Here is a 22,728-nt window from a genome sequence, read left to right as displayed (position 1 = left end):
CTGAAGCAGGAAGCAAGCTCTAGTTAGCTAAGACAGAGTTCATGCTGAAACAGTTACTCTCAACTGGTGGTGTGCAGGTGGTTAATCTGCATGCTACCAGACCCAACAGGAACAAAAAAACACAACAGTAGAGAGCAAGTGCCCGTAGGAAGGAACCCTCTAGTACGATAGCATGGGATTTGTTTACTGATAGTCAGTGACAGCTTCGTGTTTTGCAGATGCTGATGCAAGCCATAGAGATGGGAGGCCACGGCTGGGCAAGGCAGCACTGTGCAGAGCTGGAGCTCAGCCCTGCTGTGGCTTCTCTGGGGCAGGGGCTGATGGCTCCATGGTGACACTGGGACCTGGGAAGGTAGGGCTGTCCAAGTTCTTGCAGTCTGCAGACAGACATCACTTTTCATTCTGCAAGCTTTTCAAAAGCTTCACTGCACAGCCACAGAGGTATGTAGGGAAGAAGCACACATGCACATTGTCATCCCTTAAGAGTTTGCCAAGAACAAAGACAACGCAGTTGCTTCAGACCAAGCTCAAAATAGTTTCACCTCTCAGCTTGCTTCATCTTGGTAACTACATATTTTCAGGAACTACTCACTGAAATGTGAAGAATGAGGTTTTCTGTAACTTGCCTGATTTTATGCGTTGTGGTAGCTACATCCTACCTAGGCCAGACCTTGCAGTCTTCTTCCCACTTCTCAAGCTACGTGTACAGCATTCTTCCTGACAGATTAACATTCTTACATCTTGTGATTCATATTTTATAATCCACTGTGCAACCAGCTGTATGCAGTGGGAGGAGAGCAGGCACACCATCTCCACTCTCATCACACCTCACACTGTAACATATGAGTATGGAACAAGCTATGCTCCTCGGTCACCTCAGAAGGTTCCTTTGGATATCTCAACTCCATTTTGATTTGCTCTGTGGCTCAGATGCAGTGAGCACTTCGATTTAAATTAACATCTGCCTTTATAAGGCTGCTCTGATTTACTTCCCATGGAAAAGCTTGTCACTTAAAATTTCACTGGGGTATCACAGCACTTATTTCAGACAGGCTTTAAATGGAGAAAAGAGAGAGAGTTTTAGAGCTCTTTAAAATTTATTGTTGTTGTAGAATAAAGCACCAATCATCTTTTGATACACACCGTAAATCTTCAGAATAAAACATTGAGTCAGAAAAATGTTTCTTCCTGGCTCACTTAAGAATCTTTTTCCTTTTTAAATGTCAGCAATAACATATAAAAGGCCATTTATTAGATACTGAATAGCCTTTCAAATAATTTCCTAGGACTGTGTCTATCTTTTCTTCTACATATTTCCCAGCGATTCCAGTAACAGAAGTAAGCCCTGAACATTTTTCTGTCTCTCACTTTGTTTCTCAATAAAATAAACCTCTCATGAGGTAGTTTTCTTGTTTGAAGAAAACTTTTCTTATTAACTCCAGAGAGAAACATTTTCACAGGGCAATATATCACTGTGTCTAGAAAATAATGTTTTTTTATTATTATTATTTTCTTTTATTATTCTACTTAAAATGTTTTTTATACCCATTAGTGAGATGACTAACACTTCCACATAGGTCATCTTCCAGCAACATTTATTTAAAGCAAAATAATCCTTAATATTAAAGAATCCTAAACTTGATCCTACAACTGCTTCCACAGATTGATGAATGGAGGGAGTACCAGTGGGATCTCTGCATTCTCCTTCACTCATGTGAATTTTCACACACCTTTTAAATTAAAGCAAACCATTCAAAAAACAGACGTCCAGTCCCTGGAGGTGTTTAAGGCCAGGTTGGATGGGGCCCTGGGCAATGTGACACAGCAGCTGATCAAGCACCTGGCAACTCTCCCTGTGGCAGGGGGTTGGAATTTGATGATCCTTGATGTCCCCTTCAACACAAGCTGTTCTGTGATTCTACCACAGGACAGACAAAAGAAAATGGCGATATTTTCACTTCACGGTGATATTTTGAGACAAAGTAACCCGTTTTATTCAAGGAATCTTACTTCAATAATGAAGAAAATGTTATACAATTCACAATGAATTCTTGAGAAAAAGTGTTACTTCCAGCTATGTCTCCTTTTCATCCATTCAGCATTTCCTCATGGTTTGCTTGTTATTTTTAGTCTTTCATCATCGAACAGGAAACAAAGTTATAACAGCTTATAAACCCTTGAATTTTTACTATGTATTACCTACTTGTTTAACTTGAAGTCCCCAAATTGTCTGCTTTAAGTAACGCTAGGTACATCCAAATACCATTAGTAACTATCAGAACAAGTTGGTCTTAAAAAGTTTTTACCAAACCCAAAGAAAACTGATGCAAGTTTTGAAGCACTGTTTCCCATACTGAGCCACGCTTCACTACCACACAACTAGAAGTCAAGATACTTTAAAATTAACTGATACTGATCTACATAGGCCTTTCATATGCAAACTGCTGCAATTAAGATTTGTAGGTAGCTCTAAAAGTAATGCCTCTTATGTATATTCTTGGAAAATAGAACAGCTATAATGACCATAATTACACTTTTCTATAAAGCAAATTTTCAGCTTCATAACACTATTTTTCAACACAGCCTCCATCTTTAGCTATGAATTTTTGGCAGCACTGACGAAGAGCTTGTATGCAGCAGAGGTGACCCACTGTCATCATGGATGAAACACACCATACACTACCTCCCTGTGTTCACATTCACTGTCTGATCTCTATACATGTTTTGCAACCACTGATGAATGTCAAAGAGTGTATTTTTTTCTGTATGGAGGAATTCAGTGACACACCTCTGCTTCATATGCACTTCCACTTGCCAGATGTAACTTTGTCAGACTGCCCCTCTGCTGCCATCTGTCACAGAGCAACAAAACATTAACAAATACTGGTCGGAAGGTTTAACCACTACTGCCTTACCACCAACACCTGCCAACATAATAAAATAATGCATTACTTCCAGAGCAGCCCTCATAGTATCATCCTGATTGTTAGTTCTGTCTTAGGAATCAAAGTCTGATACCAGTCAATCTTAACATTACAAATAAAGAGATTCAAGCATAGTGCTCTTAACTGGCATGGTTTCCAGTAGACTAATGTTATAAAGATATGACTTCTCTCTTATCTTGGTCTAAACTCTTTTTCTTCCCTTTATGTCTTGCAAGAGGCCTACAGGAATTCAACAAAGAAAATCACCCACTTCCTCCTACACTCAACTTAGAATTTCTGAGACATGGATAAGAAGTTTTTCCCAAACATTATCTAAAAAATTAATGAATGCAAGTAACAAATAGTTTTCTGATGGGAAAAAACTATTTGTATATGCTTCAAGATTTCAAGTTTACAGAATACTGAAGCCTAAATTTCTGACTTAAAGAGCTAGTTCAATAAATTTATTTACTTTATGCATATCAGCATTTAAACTAAACAAAGTACAAAAATAAAAAAATTGAAAAATGATCTTATGAACTGCTGTAAGATGTCTGAATAAGCACCACTAATAAATACTCTCCAATCTGTAAATGCTGGTGTGTGAGGACTGAAGAGCACATCCTGGTTCTGAACATTCACTGTGAGTGGAAATGACAAGTTCAAGCTGGTCCCAAATTCCACCAGAAGTCCGCAGAGTTTCCTTCTCTAGAAGCTTTACTTCACATACAAGAAATAACCTTAGCATCTGCAAGCACTGCTGTAGTTCCACATGAGCTACAACAGAGTATTAACTCTCACTATCAAAGCAAGATGTAGAACAAAAAGAGCAGAGTCCTGCCAAAAAGGACATGGGTGTACTTGATGGTAAGCTGGACATGAGCCAGCCATGTGCCTTTGCAGCCCAGAAAGCCAACTGCATCCTGGGCTGCATCAAAGGAAGTGTGGCCAGCAGGAGGTGACACTGCCCATCTACTCTGTACTGGTGAGGCCTCACCTGGAGTACTACATCTGGATGATGTAAGAGAGTACAGGAGAGACACAGACCTGTTGGAGCACATCCAGAGGAGGGTCACAGAAATGATCCGATACAATACCTCCCCCCTAAGAGAAAAGGCTAAGAAAACTGGGGCCATGAGTCCTGGAGAAGGCTCCAGGGAGACCTGAGAGCTATATTTCAGTATCTAGAGGGGGAAGCTATAAGAAAAAAGAGGACAGACTCATTAGCAGGATCTGCTGTGACACAACAAGGGGAAACCCTAAAGGCAACACTTGTCACCAGGAAATGCAGCAGTATAATACTACTTTACAGGCAGAATTCATTCACCAGACACCTAATAAGAGTATTTCCTGGCTACTCAGCACAAAGAGTAGCAGGGAAACAGTTCGAATAAAGCTTTTTCAACAGCTTTCTTATTGCTGAAAATTCAATATATGATGCAAAAGTCGAATGAAATCGGAAGTATCATATCACAAGGGTCATAGGGATCAGAAAGCATTCTTTCTACAGACCCAATGTTCTATAATGTGCTGTTACTTTTTCCAGTCCCCTCTAAATCACAACAGTGTAAGAGAACATAAACCAACCTAGGGAAATCTCGAATGTATTTTATTCTGTAAGATAGTAGCAGCATAAAGCAAAACAATAAAATAATACACCCAATCAATGTGTTTCTCCTTTACTGTTCATTTCAGATCCACTACGTTAGTTAAAAATGTTACAATAGTTTCCACAGTCAGTCAGTAATTAACTAGCAACAAGAATACAGTAAACATCTGCACAAGATGTATTTCCACTAGAACTATAAGATTAGCTATGTAAAGATGATATTGTACTAAAAACCAGTATGAACCTACCACAACTGGAATGGCTCCATTCCAGCTTGTAAAGATTAACTGTAGAGAATCATTTCACATTTTAACATCAAATACTAAAATCAGCTATGAAAACAAACACAAGTCTGACAATTAATGTTTTGCTTTTTTTCTTTTTTAATTAATAAAAATAGGGAAAAGAACACAATAGTACTCTGTGTATTCTTTATTATCTCACTGATTTTTTTAATTAATCCAGCAGTGAGTACTGTCTCATCAAAACAACATCAAGAATAAAAACAATAATAATCCCTACAAACACATTCTCAATTCAATTTAATAAGGAAGTGCCTTTCCGAAGAAACAAAAATAATTCTGCAAATAACATCCTTATTTGGAAACAGCTACAGATCCAATCAACTGAGATTCAAATTGTAGTGAGAAATGTCAACAACTGTTCCACAGTTTCCAGCTTGTGCTCTTTACTCATTATTTATGATACTTCTTAGAACTTTGTGAGCTCTTCTTCGGAAAAACAATGTCCTTACAACTGGCATAAATTTTGTTTTGATGCATTTTCCTGCAGCAGCTAAGTGAACATGCCACATTCTATTTATTTCCGTGTTACCATCACTGACGTTAGAATATCTCTGTAGGCTTAGAGTTGTACGTACAATCCATAACTGTCACTATGCTGTAAGAAGGTGGCATTTTATTTCTGTATATCACACATACAAAAGATTACAGAGCGCTGACTATTTTGATATATGAAGGTAATTCAGTAGTTCTCAAGCTTTACCCTAAATGATCCCAGCATACCCTCTTGACTCAATTCCGCACATGAACACACTGTCCATTTCGAGCACATTTTTACAAAACGTTCCAACTCTAATGTTAAAATCTGTGCAGATCCTCAGCTGCTTACATATATATCATCAGAGAAGCACTGGATTAGCTCAGCTTGCTGACTTTACCCACTCCCCCAAGCTTGCTTTTCTCTCACCACCCATAAAATCATAAACAGAAGGACTGTAAAAGACAAAAAACAATCAAGTTAGTAGCACCAACCAGACTGCCTGACACAAGTATCTCCACAACCAAGCATCACCAGTCAAGATACATTTGTTATGTCTATTTGTTTGGTCTACAAAAGAAAAGCAAATCAAACTGCTATTGAAAACATCACTCCCATTTTTAAGAATGGTAGAAAGGAAGACCCAGGAAACCACAGGCCAATGAGTTTCACCTCTGTGCCTAGGAAAATCATTGAAGAGATCCTTCTGGAAGCTCTGTTAAGGCATATGCAAGACAGGGAGGTGATCCAGGATAGCCAGTATGGCTTTGCCAACAGTAAGAGGCACCTAAGCCATCTAGTGGCCTTCTAAGCATCAGTTGGAAAGGGAAGAGTGACCAATGCCTTCTACTTCGAATGTGGTCCCCATACCACACATCCTTATCTCTAAATTGGAAAGGTATGGATTTGAAGCCTGGATTACTCAGTAGGAAAAACAAAAACAAAAAAAAACTGCTCGGATTATTTGGATGATCACAGCCAGAGCATTGTGTGGAATTATACTTAAGCACCATCACATAATTAATTTTATTTAAAGAAAAAGAATCTTAGGCAAGTGAGACCAATTATTAACAAGATATTTCAAAACACTGCACAGTGAAGTCCTTCATTGCTCTAATCATTAACACAATTCAATGAAAATCAAAATTCATGCAGTTTGAACATATCACTTAAAAATTTTCTTCTCCTTTTCCTTAATGTTGAAAACTTTTAGACTTATTCTATTGTCATCAGAATTGATGTTGATGCAATTCAGCAGCCATAATAGGTCATAAGGCAAGTAGGCCACAGGTATGATGCACATGAGGTGTTGGAGCCTGTTTTTCACTAACACTGTTCATACAAGCCATTTTACATTCTTATGCATCCACTAAAGGAACAACTGAAGAGCTTAATGAGTTTTCTTTCTTTTTTTCATGAAGAAATACCACTTCTTTCATTTTTATAATTTTCAGAGTATCAACAAGCTATCTTGATGACAACTAGCTTCTCTTAAGATTCTGTATGAGCTTTCACACTTTCATTAAGTTGTTAAAATTAAAAGCACTACCATGTTTCACTCTAAAGATACAGCACATTTCAAAAAAGGCAACAGTAAATAGATTAACTGAAGTCAGTCATACCTTTAGCCACAGCTTCTTTATACTTTTCTTTGGCAGAATTTACTTCTTTTATTAGTTGTCTATAACTAGATTTTAGTTTCTCAAGTTCTGTCTTCGTGACCTTTAAGAAAACAGAAACATGAAGAGTATTAAAGATGTCATATCATTGCTAAAAGAGAATTAATAAGATTTGCTCCAAAAATAAGGATGTTGACACTTTTTATTGCTTTGTGATAATCCTACCAGACTACTACATTGTATAATAAAATCAAAAATCAGTGAAGGTACAGAAGGAAACAAGAGCCCTGAAAGTGATTTCCCCACTTGTATCAGTGCAGTACAGTGTAAGGAGAAATATTAACGAAATTTAACTTAAAAGCACTATTCCACTTTAGTCAAAATGAAAAAAAGCACCAAAAAGGACAACCATTAAATCATACAAGATAGAAACATTCTACACACAAGAAGGAATTATTTTAATGCCTCAAATACACAGATTGTAAAACTTCTGGATATAAAATTTTATGCAAACAGCTTAGAAATAACAACTGTGTATGAACAAATCTACCTGTCAAGAAACTTAAATTCACAAAAAAATTAGAAAAGTACTTATGGAATGAAGTATTGACAAGAGTTTCTTCCGGCAGACACAGTTACACTGATACCATTTTGCATCACATCTAAGCTGACTCTTCTACCCCATATTTTCATTTACAGTGTGAAAATTAGTTCACCATTCAGAAATATTCATAATTAATGAACTTGTATTTCATTACAAACTAGCCACTACAATACCTAAAAGGTGACGTAAATAGTAAAAAAATGTTAAAACTTTGACAAAGCAGTATACTCTCACAATGGGCTATCATGGAAGAGGAACATCTAATGAAAGAAGCTGTCACACTGCATAAAGAAGTAAGACTGTTCTACAGAAAGACTGAAGAAAACTGTCAATCACAATCCTCCATTTCTTTGTGAGGTAAGGCCCAGATACCATTATTCTCATACTCAAGAGTAACATTTGAAGACTTAAGGAAATTCCCTCAAAAGCAAACAAGATGCTACATATAGTTGTGATTTCTGGACCATCTATGCAAAGGCTCAATTTAAAGGTAAGAACTTTTGTGAACTATTAGGAACATATTCTCATCTTATATTTATTCATCACAATCACTCACAACTACTGTTGCTATCAACTAAAAGAGATGGCATAGAAGAAATAATGTGCAGAAGAAATAAACTTTATGGCACATTTGTATTATAAAGCTACTTTAAGCAATGGACAAAATGACATGAGTAGCAAGCGGTGAACACAATTAATGCACACATAATAATGAATGTGCTTTTCTAACAGAAAACAGAAATCAGATTAGGCCATTAATACTAAGAAACCCTTGTAATAACCGTGAAATTAATTTTCCTGAACCTTAAAATGTATTCATCCACCAACAGAGAATAACAAAGCACTTCCATCCTCAATTTATTCTTAAGGAACTAAAGTGGTTAAGGATTAACCTAATCCCAATTTATATTTACACGATATTTGCCCACCTAACTAGTGTTACTACTCTACTTCTTCCCCTTAAAATTCACAAAGAAGGAAAATATACAAAAGATCCTAATGGGAACTAAAATAAACTTCCAAGATTTAGTAAAAAACATGTGTTTCATTATCCTCAATAATTTCATTATAAAAAGATTTCTCATTGTACAGGTCTCTAGAATTAGAAAGAAGGGCCCCCCACAAGAGAGGGTAAACAGTTCTTTACCAGATACATTAAAATTACGAACTTACAGTCAATTATCAACTTTACAAGACACTGTTCTCTACAAGTTTTGAGTAATGCTCTGGGAAATTTAAGTATTTTCTTACTACATATACTGAAAACAGATCTAACACCACAGAACACAGGAAGTATTTGGGATTTCTGGGAACCATACTGAAAGTGTTCCAGTGACATAGAGCCTCTGAATAATGTCAGCTAACAATGAAAGAACGTACCACATCTAACCACAATATTATCCAGACGCGTCTTGAGAAAACCAGGAAGGCAGAAGGAGGCATTGGGGAGAGAAGGGGTACTAAATCAGTGCAAGTTTATTCACTAGGATGGAAAAATCTTGCACAATCGTACACTTCATGCGCCCTATGATTAAAATCAATGTGGCCTGTAATTAAATATTGGGTGGTGCTTAATCTACTTTATATTTTGTTGAAAAAGGCTTACCATCTTACTTTACAGAAGAGCATTTTATCATGTATGCTTTTAAAAGCATAAATGAACACCCAGCAATCTTGTTTCTGCTATCCTTAATTTCATTACTGTATTTTCTTTTCTTTTTTCATTTCTCCAATTCTCTATAAGGTTATCACATTGCTTTTTCTCCACCTTCGATCTTGAGCCTTTCCAGATGCACTAACCTCTAAGTGCTTGTGAGTGATTATTTGGCTTGGAAATTCTATCAGACAAGACAGCCTCTGTCAATCATGTATTAAAAAGGATGTACTTCTCACAGTTAATACCCAAGGAAGATGTCAAAATCCCAAGAGATTATGGAAGCAGTGCTATTAAAGCTAAATATTTAAAAAGATATATGTTTAGTACTAGAGTAAGATTTTATTCTCATTACCTGCCCAATAATCTTTTTCTCACTAGCCTGTGATATTAGTACTATATTACTCATATGTTATATTTTGTTACTCCAAATCTCCAATTCTCTGCTGAATGAAAGAAACAGTGCTTTTCTCATGAGACCTTTTAGACTACCAATCTGTTTCTTCACATTTGCAGCTAATCTTCCCTCAGACCACCTGAAATAAACTGAGATCTCTGTAAGCTTTACTGACAAGACAAAGTGCTGTCAATATCAGAGAAACAACTGACAAGTAATAGAAAGGGTTCTGAAGAACTTCACCTACAGCCTCAATATTTGGTTTACAATTGATTTATATTCTAGAATAATGATCAGAATCCTATCCACACCCAGAATAGTCTACACTGCCAAAACCATTCAATGAAAGAGGCTTTCAGTAGATGCCTACAGTAAAATAAGAAAAGTTAAAGAGATGGGAAAGAGGAGTGTCACACATACTTCTCTTGTAGCAATTGCAACCCTATCTGCCCATATCAATTCATACAGAAGATTTTCTTCTCTGCCTTGTAAGGTAGCAGAGGAGAGAAAACATACAGGAAGTAAGTAGTTCATAAGTTCATAAGTTCATAAGGTTGGAAAGGACCTACAAGATCATCTAGTCCAACCATCCTCCTATCACTATCCCTACCCAACTACTAAATCAAATCCCTTAGCACCTCATCTAAACGCTTCTTGAACAGCGCTAGGGATGGTGCCTCAACCACCTCCCTAGGCAGGCCATTCCAGTGCCTGACCACTCTTGCAGAGAAAAAATGTTTCCTCAGGTCTAATCTAAATCTTCCCTGGCGCAACTTGTGGCCATTCCCCCTTGTCCTGTCATTATTTATCAGGGAGAAGAGGCCCACCCCCTCCTCACCACAACCCCCCTTCAGGAAGTGGTAGAGTGCAATAAGGTCTCCTCTGAGCCTCCTCTTCTCCAGACTAAACAATCCCAGCTCCCTCAGCCGCTCCTCATAAGACTTGTGCTCCAGACCCCTCACCAGTTTTGTTGCCCTTCTCTCAACACGCTCCAGGGCCTCAATGTCCTTCTTGTAGTGAAGGGCCCAAAACTGAACACAGTACTCGAGGTGCAGCCATACTAGAGCTGAGTACAGGGGGATGATCACCTCCCTGCTCCTGCTGGCTACACTATTTCTAATACAGGCCAGGATGCCGTTGGCCTTCTTGGCCACCTGGGCACACTGCTGGCTCATGTTGAGCAGAGCATCAACCAACATAACCGGCTCATGTTGAGCCGAGCATCAACCAACTGAAATTTGAACTGGGCAGTCAAGATACCACTTTTACAACAGCAAAAACAAAAATAGAAAATCTGAAAATTCTCAATAAGTACACAGAATTACAATAAATCTACAGAGGAAATCTGCATAAAATACCTTGTACATCTCTGCTTCAATTTGTTGATGAACACCCATGTAACTTTTCTTCACTTGCTGCTTATCCTTGATCATCATTGTAAGCCTATGTAAAGGCCCAGAATTAAGATCTTCTGCATGTGTCTTCATAATTTTGCTCAGCTGTTCTGTTTGTTGTACTACAAGCAACCAAGACTATAAAAATAATAAAAATAAAAAAACAAAATCAGAAGAGACGAGTCACTTATTCTGGCTTGCAAATAACTAAACAATGAATATGAACTTTGGGAAAAGATGCATTCAGTTAAAAAAAAAAAATCAACCTAAACTTCCCAAATTCACTTGAGATCCTCCACAAAGAAATTCTTCTCCTGTAACAAAATTGTGCAGTGAACTTACTCATAAACTCATTAAAAAAAATATCACAGACAGAAACGCAACATCACACAGCCACTCTGCACAGTAGCTCTTGCACTACTGAACACACATGAAAGCTCTAGGAGCTTTCTTCAGATCATGTCCTCAACACATCTGACAAGCATGTTCCTGAGCTTTTTGTTTTCCCACCACCTAATCACAATTACTCTGATCAATCTGACTTCTTTGCCCTGGTCTAAATACCCCATAGTATGTCCATTTGCCAGCTGCATCACATAACTGACAGCACCAGCAGCAAAATGCAATGCTGCTAACAGGTTAGGAGTTAACTATCTGTAACAGCAACTGAGCAGCTTTCTGTAACTTCACTTTAATAACTTCCTTGGCCATCCCATCAGTCGATTTTCAACTGCTTAATTTGTCATGTCTTTTTTTTTAGGAACTGAGTGTTTAACAGAGGGATTTTTGATGCACTACAGCTGTGAAGTCAAAAAATAATCAGTTCAGATGAAAGCATCCATTTCCCTTAAAAACCCTTGCCCACTACACTTTGTTGATGGGAACAGCATTGCATTCATCAGATATAATTCACTAATATAGACTGCTGTAAACAGTAAACTCAGTAAACATTACATCATGGCTATTTCCAATACAATTACCAGTTACTGAATGCAGCTAGTATGCCAGTTTTACTGATCACTTGTCTTAATATTTCTACAGGTAGAAAATGACATTACATCACAAAAGCTTAAAAAATGCATCTGTTTGGCAGATCTAAGCTTTATCTTATCATATAAATATATACATATATATGTATATATGTGTGTTTATAAGAGCATGTACATATATACACATATGCATGTGCATACACACACACACATATATATGTGTATATTTTTCTGTCTCTACACAGCAATGCTGCTAGTCAGACTGGAATTTAGAGAACAAAATGAAAGACAATTAATTCCTGTACACATTAAACCATCTTCACTATTTCCTTCAGCTGATAAGCATTCTAGTAACTGCTCAAACTGGCACAATTGCTTTAAGTGTGGTGTCACATAATAAGCTCAGAGACCAAAGATTCCTGTTGTATCTGAAAAGAGTTTAATCTCTCCCTTTACAGAGAACTTTCCAAATGACTTCAGAAACATGCTGCAAAGCTGCATACAATAAAAATAACATAAAAAAATCTGCATGAGAAGAGCAGTTATAGAAAAGCTCAGAGCACTCTCAAAGGTGAAAAAGCAATAAAAGTAATTTATTTTTAAGGGTGATTTATTATCAGTTAGACAAACACAGCTTCGATCATCTCTAAAGAAATACTTAGCCTACAATTCACCAAACAAGCCTGAGCAACTCTGAAAATCAGCAAAAACCTGTCTTTTTACTTAAAAATTAACCCAATACTGACACTAAGAGAAAATCTATATATTTAAAAATTAAATATTTTTCTTTTTCTTAAATAAAATTTCTTTTTCTTTTTCTTAAATAAAAACATGCACATTTTCCCCTTCCTCACATTCCTCTTCTTACAGAAGAAAGCAATGGTTGAACAAGATTTGTGTTTTGCATAACTTTTTACTATAAAATAGTATAAGGTCATGTGAAAGGTTATAATAGGAGAAAAATCTCAAAAATTAAGATTTATATGGGACAAAAAAACAGATGGCTGAGGACATCAGAAAGGCAAAGCCTTTCACATAAAAACCTATAATCCATCAAAAGCTGTAAAATATAATACTATTTAATGTGACAAAACTATGTAACTAAAAAAAACGTAACTATTTTATGCAAACAAAACAATGTACATAAATATACAACAGTATTTTAACTCTCAAGAGATATAATTTATAATTTACATTACATATTATAATTTACATTATATAATTTACATCCAACAAAAATTGCGTCAGATTTTAATTCTGTAGAATGTCACAAGAGACAAAAAGCACCATGAAATAGTAATGTCAATTAGAACAGTGTTAAGTAAAGTAGTCAAACTATAATTTAGAAATTTTACCTACCAAAACCAGTATGACAATATATCACCGTGGTAGCATAAATTTCAAGCTAGCAGTACAATTTCAAGGCAAGCCTATACAAGTGATCTATCAGCATTACATAGATATTCTTGTAGTTACACAAAAGATCACAGAGATCAGAGGCTTAAGAGAAAAATAATACCTCCCTAACAGAAAAATGAAATAAAAGGAACAAAAGTAACCAGAAAGAATAACTTGAGTGCCAATACCCAAAACAGTTAAAAATGTGAAACTGATGTTTCTGTTCAACTCAAACAGAAAACAGTTTAAGATACATCTTCAGCTTCTTACGGCTCATGTGTTCACAGGAAAAAAAACAGGATAAAAAAAAACAAGTCGCTGTACAGGCTCAACTGAGCAGAGAGAATGTCACCTCAAGGTGAACCTGAAAGGTTGCAATGCTCAATATTTTGCTGTCTGCACTTCTTCTAGACCTAATCCACTCTGTTTCGCTGCCCGTAAACTTGGCAAGGCAGTTCAGCCACCACGTAAGAACAATCCCAGCGGGGCAGCAACAGCAAGAACTATCAAGGATATTGCTGTAATTCTGTAAAAATTCTGGGATCTGACAGCAGAAAGCTTGAAAAAAATATCTGACGAATATCAGCTAACAAAAATGCTTCGTGTAAATTTACCATAATCATCACAACTGTGCATAAGAGACATAACTAGATGAACAGCATTTCAAGCACCTCACCAAAACGTGCAGATGAAAAAAAAAACAAAAAACAAACCAGTGCAGCAACTTTCAAGACAAGAAATATTGGGTGGGGCAGGCAACAGCAGAATTCATTACAGATAAACACTATCCTGTGCTATTTCAGGGCAGCTTCTAAGCCACACAGACATTTTAGTTCAGTACAAATCTAGATGACTGCACACAGAACTCTGATGTTCCTGCTGCAATACCGTAACATGCCTTCAAACAGCAATTCAGTAAGCACACTGCATAAAAACTGCTCTGTGCAGAGTTTAACTTGTCCCCAAACCAGTCTTTTCCTGCAGAGATCAGGACTCACGCCTGACTGAAGGAACTGTGTAAATAATGCAACAGCAGTATAAAAAAACTGAATGAGCCACAAAACAGAATTGTTTTCTCTAATCAGAAAGGAATCCAAGCCAAGAGGAAAGGTTACTGCTAGCAGGTGGAACAGAGAGCTTTCCTTTATCTTCACTACACTTGCTCCAAGTCTGATAATTAATAATTTGGGGAAAGCAGTCTTACCTTTATATAAAAAGGTCCACAAAGTTCTTTCTAATCAGATGGAAAGTAACTTCACAAATTCAAGGAACATCCTGAATTAATGTTTTGTTTTAACATCACACACTGTGGTGCGAATAACAGTTGGTATGTCAGGCCTTGCCTTAAGTTTCCTGGCATTTTTCTATTTCTGTAACAAATTCTATACAACATAAACAATAGCTCCTATTTAACCATTTCAAAAGAAAAACTTACTGCCATATATTCTGTTTCCAAAACAAAGGAGGAGGCTAAACACAGAGACATAAAATACCAGATTTCAGAACTTAGGATTCTAGTTCACTTACTAAATTCAGAGCAAATCTGAAGTTCAACTTCTCCACAATCCACCAAAGAACTAAAAAGTTAATTTTAAACACTTTGGAAACATTATATCTCAAGAAGATGAATCAATAGGAATCCAGCTCAGAAAAAACAAACCTTTTTTTTTCAGGATATTTTGAATTTATAATTCTTCAGTCTTACCTTGGATACATTGCTGATATAATCCAACTGACAAGTGCTTTCTTTATCTACCTGATTACAGAGGTTCTGTAAAGTGGAGGCATATTCTTTATCACTTTTTACACGCATGACCATAAATTTCTTGACCGTTTCGAGCAGACGTAGTTCCCAGTCTTGCAGTTTTAATAAAGCATCATGAGAATACTTCAAGTCACTTCCAAACCCCATTTTTAAGGCACTATAAACTGAGCGGGTGAAAACAGAGGCTCTTCACCACATCTGAAAGCAAAACAAAATTCATGAGAAACAAACTAAAAAAAAAACTTTACAAAGAACACCTATTAACATCTAAAATAGAAATGACCTACCCACAAGACCAAGTCACCTTGAAGCAAATCAAGAGAAATATCAGAGAACCAAAGACCAAGCTATAACTGAAAGAGATCTCGTGCCCTTTCTTTTATTTTCAACTGCTGAGCTAATTAATATCAGTTTGTGTCCTCCAGTTTCCCTTAAGTAAAACACAGCTGTATAATAGAAATTCCCTAACTGGAGCTGGAGTAATGAGGAAACGCAATAAAGTACCTATGAGATTCTGAAGACCAATTTATTTAAGCAAAGAAATACAAATTTATGCACATGACAAGAACTGCCATCATACTGTTTCACTACTGGTGACCTGAAATATTTGGCTTATATGGGTACTGTCTAAAGAACACAAAAAATTCTGAATAAACCATCAGTTCTCAGGTGCTGCATCTACAGTAAATGGATAACTAGAAAACTACTAGCTAGATCATTCCTTAACACTGTTAACAGTGAGAGCCAATCTCCCAGAAGTCAAAAAATACCCCAAACCAGGCTCCTTCCTCTGCTCCCACAATAAACACATTAGGGCAGCATTCTCCATTTCAGAGTTTTCCCTCAAAGCAGACCAGTCTCGCTGCACAATACATCATTTGACAATCTCATAAGTGCTGCAGGTCTAAGACACACATCTGAGGTAGTTCTGAAACATCAGCATCCTATACCGATAAATCACACCGTCACATTACTTAAGACTTGAACATACATATGAGTAATTTCCAGTCTTCACAGTCTTGCATTTTTTTTTTCTAATATGGGCCGAATTCTGTTTTCTGTGTAAACAGCAAAAACCCATTCACACACTGATCAGCCTCAAACTTGGTAAGATGAACTTCATAAACAGCAATTACAGCTCAAGACTGCAGCATAGACACTGCCTATGTATTGCCTGCTCAGTAATGCCCTGCACTCTAGCCAACCTTCCTGCAGAAGAATAGTTATCTTTTCCTGGAGTACTGCGTCCAGGCCAAGGGCTCCCAGCACAAGAAAGATGCATTGTTCTGGGAATGGGTACAGGGGGGGACCACTAAGATGATCAGAGGGCTGGAGCACCTCTCCTATGAGGAAACTGGGCTTGTTTCGCTTGGAGAAGAGAAGGCTCTGGGTAAACCTCATTGTGGACTTACAGGACTTGAAGGGAGCATACAATCAGGAGGAGGAACGATTATTTACAAGGGCTGATAGTGGTAAGGGCAAGGGAGAATGTTTTTGAACTAAAGGAAGATTTTGGTTAGATATCAGATGCTGAAGTTTTTCATTCAGAGGGTGGTGACGCACTGGAACAGGCTGCCCAGAGAGGTCGTGGGCACCCCACCCCTGGAAGCATTCAAAGCAAGGCTGGACGTGGCTCTGGGCAGCCTGCTCTAGTGGCTGGCAACTCTGCCCATGGCATCTTTGAGGTCCTTTTCAACTCAGGACATTCTATCATTCTGTGATTCTTTAGCGCTTGTGAATGCAGAAGAACTAATTCCTTGACCAGCTTTAAACTGTTGCCCAAACTAGCAATGTTTTCATAACATTAGCAAGTTCATTTTCTTAGCAGCCCTTGAGGTGAAGTGGGAGTAAAGCACAGCAAACTGAGACACAGAAATTGATGTCAATGTTATAATAGACAATACTGGCATTCCCAAAGCCTGAAAATAGAATTTCTTCTGAAAGTGCTTATTTTATACCATGCTGAACAGATGGAATAACAATATTATTGGCTTAACACATTTACCACAGAAAGTTTCAGGAACTTTCATAAGAACCTACAACAATCTTCACAGTAGCCTGACTCCAGAAAGTATTCTCTTGGAGTTCCTTGCTCTTCAATGAATTACAGAAATAAGCCTCATCCACTTCGTACCTGTTCACAAGCCCTGCTCTTTAATGAAAGAAACAAAAGCTCCCATAAAGAAAATATGAGCAACACTGTGTTATCGTGCACATACACAATAGAGGGACATAAAGGTTATATGAGTAACCCTAAAGCTTCCTTTCACAAGCTTCCTTACGTTCTTAACTTCACAGCCATATATATAACATTCAAAATTCTTCCTAAATGGTACAGTCATAAACAGCAACAACAAATGATTTATACCTGCTGTATTCAAAAAGGATGAATTATGTTTTACTAGTGGCATTAGTTGAATCATTTTCATGGCTAAAGATTATTAAAGAAATAATCTTACAGCACGTACTTCCTAGCATGACTTGAATGATTTTTCAGCACTATCTAGATCTACTCCTACTTCTGTGTCCAACCACATTTTTCTCCTATCATATTTTACTACATTCAATAAATTGCCAAGCACATTAGCAACGAGAGAAGCTGTAAGCTCATTTTCTTGCATCCCAGATTCTGAAAAGATATCAACTGAATCTCCAGATGAAGTCTGGCCTTGAATTGTTAAGAGGCAGAAGGGCAAGGGAGGAACGAAACATTTTCAGCATGTAATATTTAATTCTTCTTCTACTGACTTACTACGGAACAACATCACACAAAATCAATAGAAACATCTCACTACAGCCTGCCAAGTCTCTCTTTACTAAGTAGTAGAGTTTCTGGATTACAATACTAGATGCCTGAGTACTCAGAAAAGAACTGTATGCACACTAGACAACAATCTTTGTTTTCAATTATTTCACACTCTGACAGAAGTAGCAAATGAAAAACTTGTTTCACAAAACTGATAAAACTGATTTGGTAAGGCCATCAACATTAAAGTTCTATCACTTGTGATTCTCAAGTCAGCCTCTGTGTTCCCTCATAACATTTGAAAATGTTGAATCAAAAAATCCAGACAATCTCAAATGCATTTTACGTGTCTTATTATGGATGCAAAAAAGCAGTTAACACATACCCAAAATCCAAGTTACTTAATGGTCTAGAAGCTAAACCCAACACTTTCGATTTAATATGGGAAACAATTAAAACTGGTGGATTATATAGTTGGTTATTGCAAGTCAAAATTGTAGGATTTAGAGAGCAGATTATTTAATAGACATTTTCTATGTAATCCGTACTTAAAACACTTTCTAATAATGCAAACCTAATTCAAAGTTTCAATGTTAAAAGAGACTACAGCTGGCATTAATGCAGACAGGTATTTTTACAGGTACAATATTTCCCTGTTTAGCATGGACAGATAAGTTGACAGCTGCACTTCAGGGTCAGACCAACGTTACACCAAACCGGTGCTCTGTTCCAACCACAGCAGTGGGAGATGCAGTTTGAGGACAAGCCTGCCTGCTGTCTCTGGCCTGCTTCTCCTTGTACTTCCCATGACCACTGTTATCAGTGGCAAAATAGTGCTGTGCAACACAACAGGAAAATAAAAGAACAATTTACTGTAGAATCAATGGGAAGTAGTGTTAAGGATATTATGAAAAAAATCCCTCAGAAAGACATGGAAGAATAGTTACTCTTAAAGGGAAAGACAATTAAGATGGCATCATGCCTTGAAGTAGCTAGATGGAAACACAGTATGACAAATTAATACAAAAGAAAAAACCAAAAGCCTTCAAGAGCTGTTTGCTCTCACTGTGAAGATGTCTTTCTTACTTCCAGTAGACATTCATGAGATTCATCTTGCATTTCACAATCTAAAGAAGTCTCACAGTGAATTTTACCATGTTTCATAGAAGTGGCATCAAAGAGGATAAATGAGCCTCAGTTAGTTTAGTTTTCATTTTGAGATATACTACCACTTTAAAATTAGTGGATCTGCAAATTAGTCAATCAATATTTGCTAAGTTTTAATAGTTAAAATATGTTGCAGATCCAATTCCAAAAAAGCAAGTCATTTTCTTTCTAATAAATAACAAAATAACAAACTAATCACTGAAAAGTAATAAACTCTCCATGCACATTCAACAATGCACTCAAATGAGCAACCATCCCCTAACGGTTCTAAATTTAGATAAGTTACTGAAGACAGTACGTGACTCAGATCAGCCACTACCACAGCAATGTGCTGCTCTTCAGTACCTTTTGACACAGATAGTACACCAAGCTGAATAGTGCAGCTTATGTAATGGAAGGAAGAGCTGCCATCCAGAGGGATCTGGACAGGTTTGGGAAGAGGACTCACGTGAACCTAATGTGGTTCAAAAAGGCTAAGTGCAACATGCTGTACTTAGGATGGAAACAGTTACAGGTGTGTACAGACTGGAAGAAGTCACTGAAAGCAGCCCTGCCCAGAAGGACTTGAGGGTCCTCATAGATGAGAAGCTGGAAATGAGCGAGTAGCATGCTGAAAGGACAGTAGTATCAGGGCTGCATCAAAAGAGGGGTGGCCAGAACAGCAAGGGAGTTGACTGTACCCATCTACTCTGCCCTCATGAGGACTCCTCTGGAGTACTACATCTGGATCTGAGGCTAAGCAGCACAAGAAAGATATGGATCTGTTGAAGAGTGTCCGGAGGAGTGACATGAAGATGGCCAGCGGGCCAGAGAAAATCTATGAAGAAAGGTTGAGGGAGTTGGGCTTGATAAGATTGGAGAAGTGAAGGGTGTGATGGCCACAGAAGAAAGGGAATGGTTTTAAACTAAAAGATGGGAGATTTAGGTTAGATGTTAGGAGGAAAATTTGCACTCAGAGGGTGGTGAAGTGCTGGAACAGATTGTCTGGAGAAGCTACCCCATCCCTTAAGGCATTCAAGGCCAGGTTGAACGGGTAATCTGATGGGTGGCAACCCAGCCCACAGCTAGAGAGTTGGAACTGGAAGCCATTAAGGTTGCTTCCAACCCAAATCATTCTATGATTCTAAAGGAACAATGGAAAAATGTTAAACAGTCACTTAATTCTTCTATACTGTAACACTCAACAAATAAAGCCAATATGCTAGTCCTCCTAGATTCCAGCTACTGAAGAAAGTAGCCAATCCACACTTAAAGATTGCAATCTATCCCCTGACACATGAGAGTGGCTGTAGTGTGACAGATGAAAGGTACCAGCAGCCTAACAATGATAAAAAGCAAACAAGTAGAGAACAGCATATGTATAGCAATCCTTTCCCAGGATGCTCTCCTACCCTTAATAGCTTGAGTCCTCTCTAACACATCGCTACAAAATACATCTCAGAATGTGACTGCTTATCTTAAAAATAGTAATGCATCCCCTCCATCAGTTGAGCCTGTGGTTTTGTAATATGAGTGATGAACTGTCCAGGCCGAGGCAGACAACTGATAAAACCACAAAACAGAAGCATGCTATGCTCCTAGTTATATTCAGAACAAACAAGCATAGTACACATCTGCACCTCCGGGAGAGGGAATGGAAACAGTACACTTAAGAGTATTACTCTCACTCCGCTATGAACTCTATGCTTCTAAACATACACAGGTTCCAAATCACTGTGGCTGGCACAGGTTTTGAAGTCCCTTTCTAGAAATGCTAACAATATTGCAAAAACAGAAAAAAAATGAGAACTTGAATTCAGAAGTAACACAAATTTAAGGTTTCCACACAGATTTTAAAACAATTTTATAAAAGGTGATTAATTTGTTACACAGTCCACCTCAGTTTCTGAATGTGAGGTTTATACTAATTATTCTACATTAAAACAAGGAAACAAATCATTTACAGCCCTCCATCCACACACTAAATAAAAATTAGACTACTGAATTTCTCCTAGCGTAGGAATTGCTCCCATAAGGTACATCATGAAACATAAAACATACATTTTAACTACTATTTCCTTATGCTAACCACATACACAGGACATTTTTCACACATGCCTTTGATGCTAAGTGTACAAACACAATCGAGATGAGCTAATGCTCCCACAGAGCTACTGCCACCAATAAACATCCAAAGCAGCAACATAAACCCATCCTGATCATTGCAAAATAAGTCTGAAATATTACTCTACCCATGGCAAAATAAGCAGCTTATTTTTAGGATTACTTTTCTGCAAAATACAGAGCACATACCTTATAAAATATCCCCAAGTAACGATCCTCTTTACATCAGCTGCTACTTCTGATTTTCACTTTCAGAAATATACTTTCACTTTCCAGGAGTTCTCTGAAATAAAAAGAAATCAAATAGTTCAGGTTTTATTTCAACGCTGCTTTCCATTTTCTAACCACAGTTAAAAAAAAAAAATATATATATATATATATATATATATTTATATATTTATTATATAATATTATATATTAAGGCAAGACAATTAGACAGATTTATTTATTGTTGACCTCTACCCTTGATAAAAACAGGGAAAAAAAACATCAAAAAACCATCAGTAAGAAAAATGAAAATGAAAGCATGGGAAACTAAAATTCATTGGCATAATTCATAATAAAATTCGTAAGAAAAACTTAATAGGAATATTTTCAGTAGACTGTAAGAAAACTAATCACAACATGAGGAAGGGACCAAGTACATACATAATTTTTTTCTACAGATTTTTTTTGTGTCTCTAGTTAGTGTATATATATATAGAATAGCAAAAAGATAGATAGAAAGACTATAGCACTCAAATTTCAAGCTGCAACTCTGAATTGCAATCTGTGAAGCAAACAGCAACATAAGGCTGAATTGTTGAGGTTTTCTGTAAAAAAGTATATAAAATAAAAGTAGTAAGAAAGACTGTTTGCATATGGCTTTCAAGTGCAAGCTATTCTTTATATGATACATTCTGCCTCATCTTAATCATTAGCATACAATCTCATACTACTTTAAATCATGAAACTTTTGCATATTATTTTCTAAGTTCAAAACAAAGCATTAATATTGGAACACCTGTTTTAAATCTTACAAAGGATAGAATGTGAACAAATAACATTCAAGCAGATATTATTTAGTACTCCGTTCTTGTTACTTAGTGACATTCTAGAAACAGAGGGCTGCCTAATATAAATACAAAAACTTCATTCTACATGACCAAAAATAGGAAAGACTTTAAGAAACGCTTACATTCAGTCACTGCAAGGAAACAGCAGTCATGGGCAGTAATATGAAAGGAGGAAAAAATGCACTAGATAAGAATCACTGCAGTATTCACCATCTTTAACAGAAGAAGTTAATACTTGCAAGAAGTTGCAAAGCACAGGGTTTAAATCCACAAAAGAAAGTCTCTACCAGCAACTACCAAGAGCAAAACATTACAATATGTAGGCTGTTCCAAATGTAGTGCCTCCCATTTATTTCCATGGAAACTAGAACTGATACAAAGAACAGAGAAACACCGTCTGACAGAGAAAATTCTCATCTACAAAGCATTAGTTTTCAACAAATTAGCTACCACAAGCTAGGCACTTTCAGCAGCAATGAAGAAGAACCTGCATGCCATGCTTGCAGAAGTCTGAAACAGAGGAG

General features: G+C 37.0%; 1 protein-coding gene across 5 annotated transcripts in view; it reads right to left on the bottom strand.

Moving 5' to 3' along the window:
• The window catches only part of FER (FER tyrosine kinase), a 154,299-nt gene extending 132,932 nt beyond the window's left edge, over nucleotides 1–21,367 (bottom strand). For all 5 annotated transcript variants that reach the window (XR_010622654.1, XM_065744229.1, XM_065744230.1 and 2 more), the window contains exons 1-4: nucleotides 21,339–21,367; nucleotides 15,074–15,331; nucleotides 10,946–11,119; nucleotides 6,936–7,035 (exon numbers count right to left, since the gene is read on the bottom strand). Coding sequence is in view for 4 of the 5 variants with exons in the window: in XM_065744229.1 (XP_065600301.1) it covers nucleotides 6,936–7,035; nucleotides 10,946–11,119; nucleotides 15,074–15,280 (481 nt within the window). In the remaining variant the exon portion in view is untranslated. The remainder of the gene's footprint in view (nucleotides 1–6,935; nucleotides 7,036–10,945; nucleotides 11,120–15,073; nucleotides 15,332–21,338) is intronic.
• Between the last annotated feature and the right edge of the window lie 1,361 nt (nucleotides 21,368–22,728).

The sequence above is a fragment of the Cyrtonyx montezumae genome, unplaced genomic scaffold (genome assembly GCF_038088225.1).
Source record: "Cyrtonyx montezumae isolate F1298 unplaced genomic scaffold, pur_monq_1.0 scaffold_30, whole genome shotgun sequence".
NCBI classification, from domain to species: domain Eukaryota; kingdom Metazoa; phylum Chordata; class Aves; order Galliformes; family Odontophoridae; genus Cyrtonyx; species Cyrtonyx montezumae.
The sequence above is the reverse complement of the archived record's forward strand: the minus strand, read 5'-3'. Positions and strand labels throughout refer to the sequence as shown.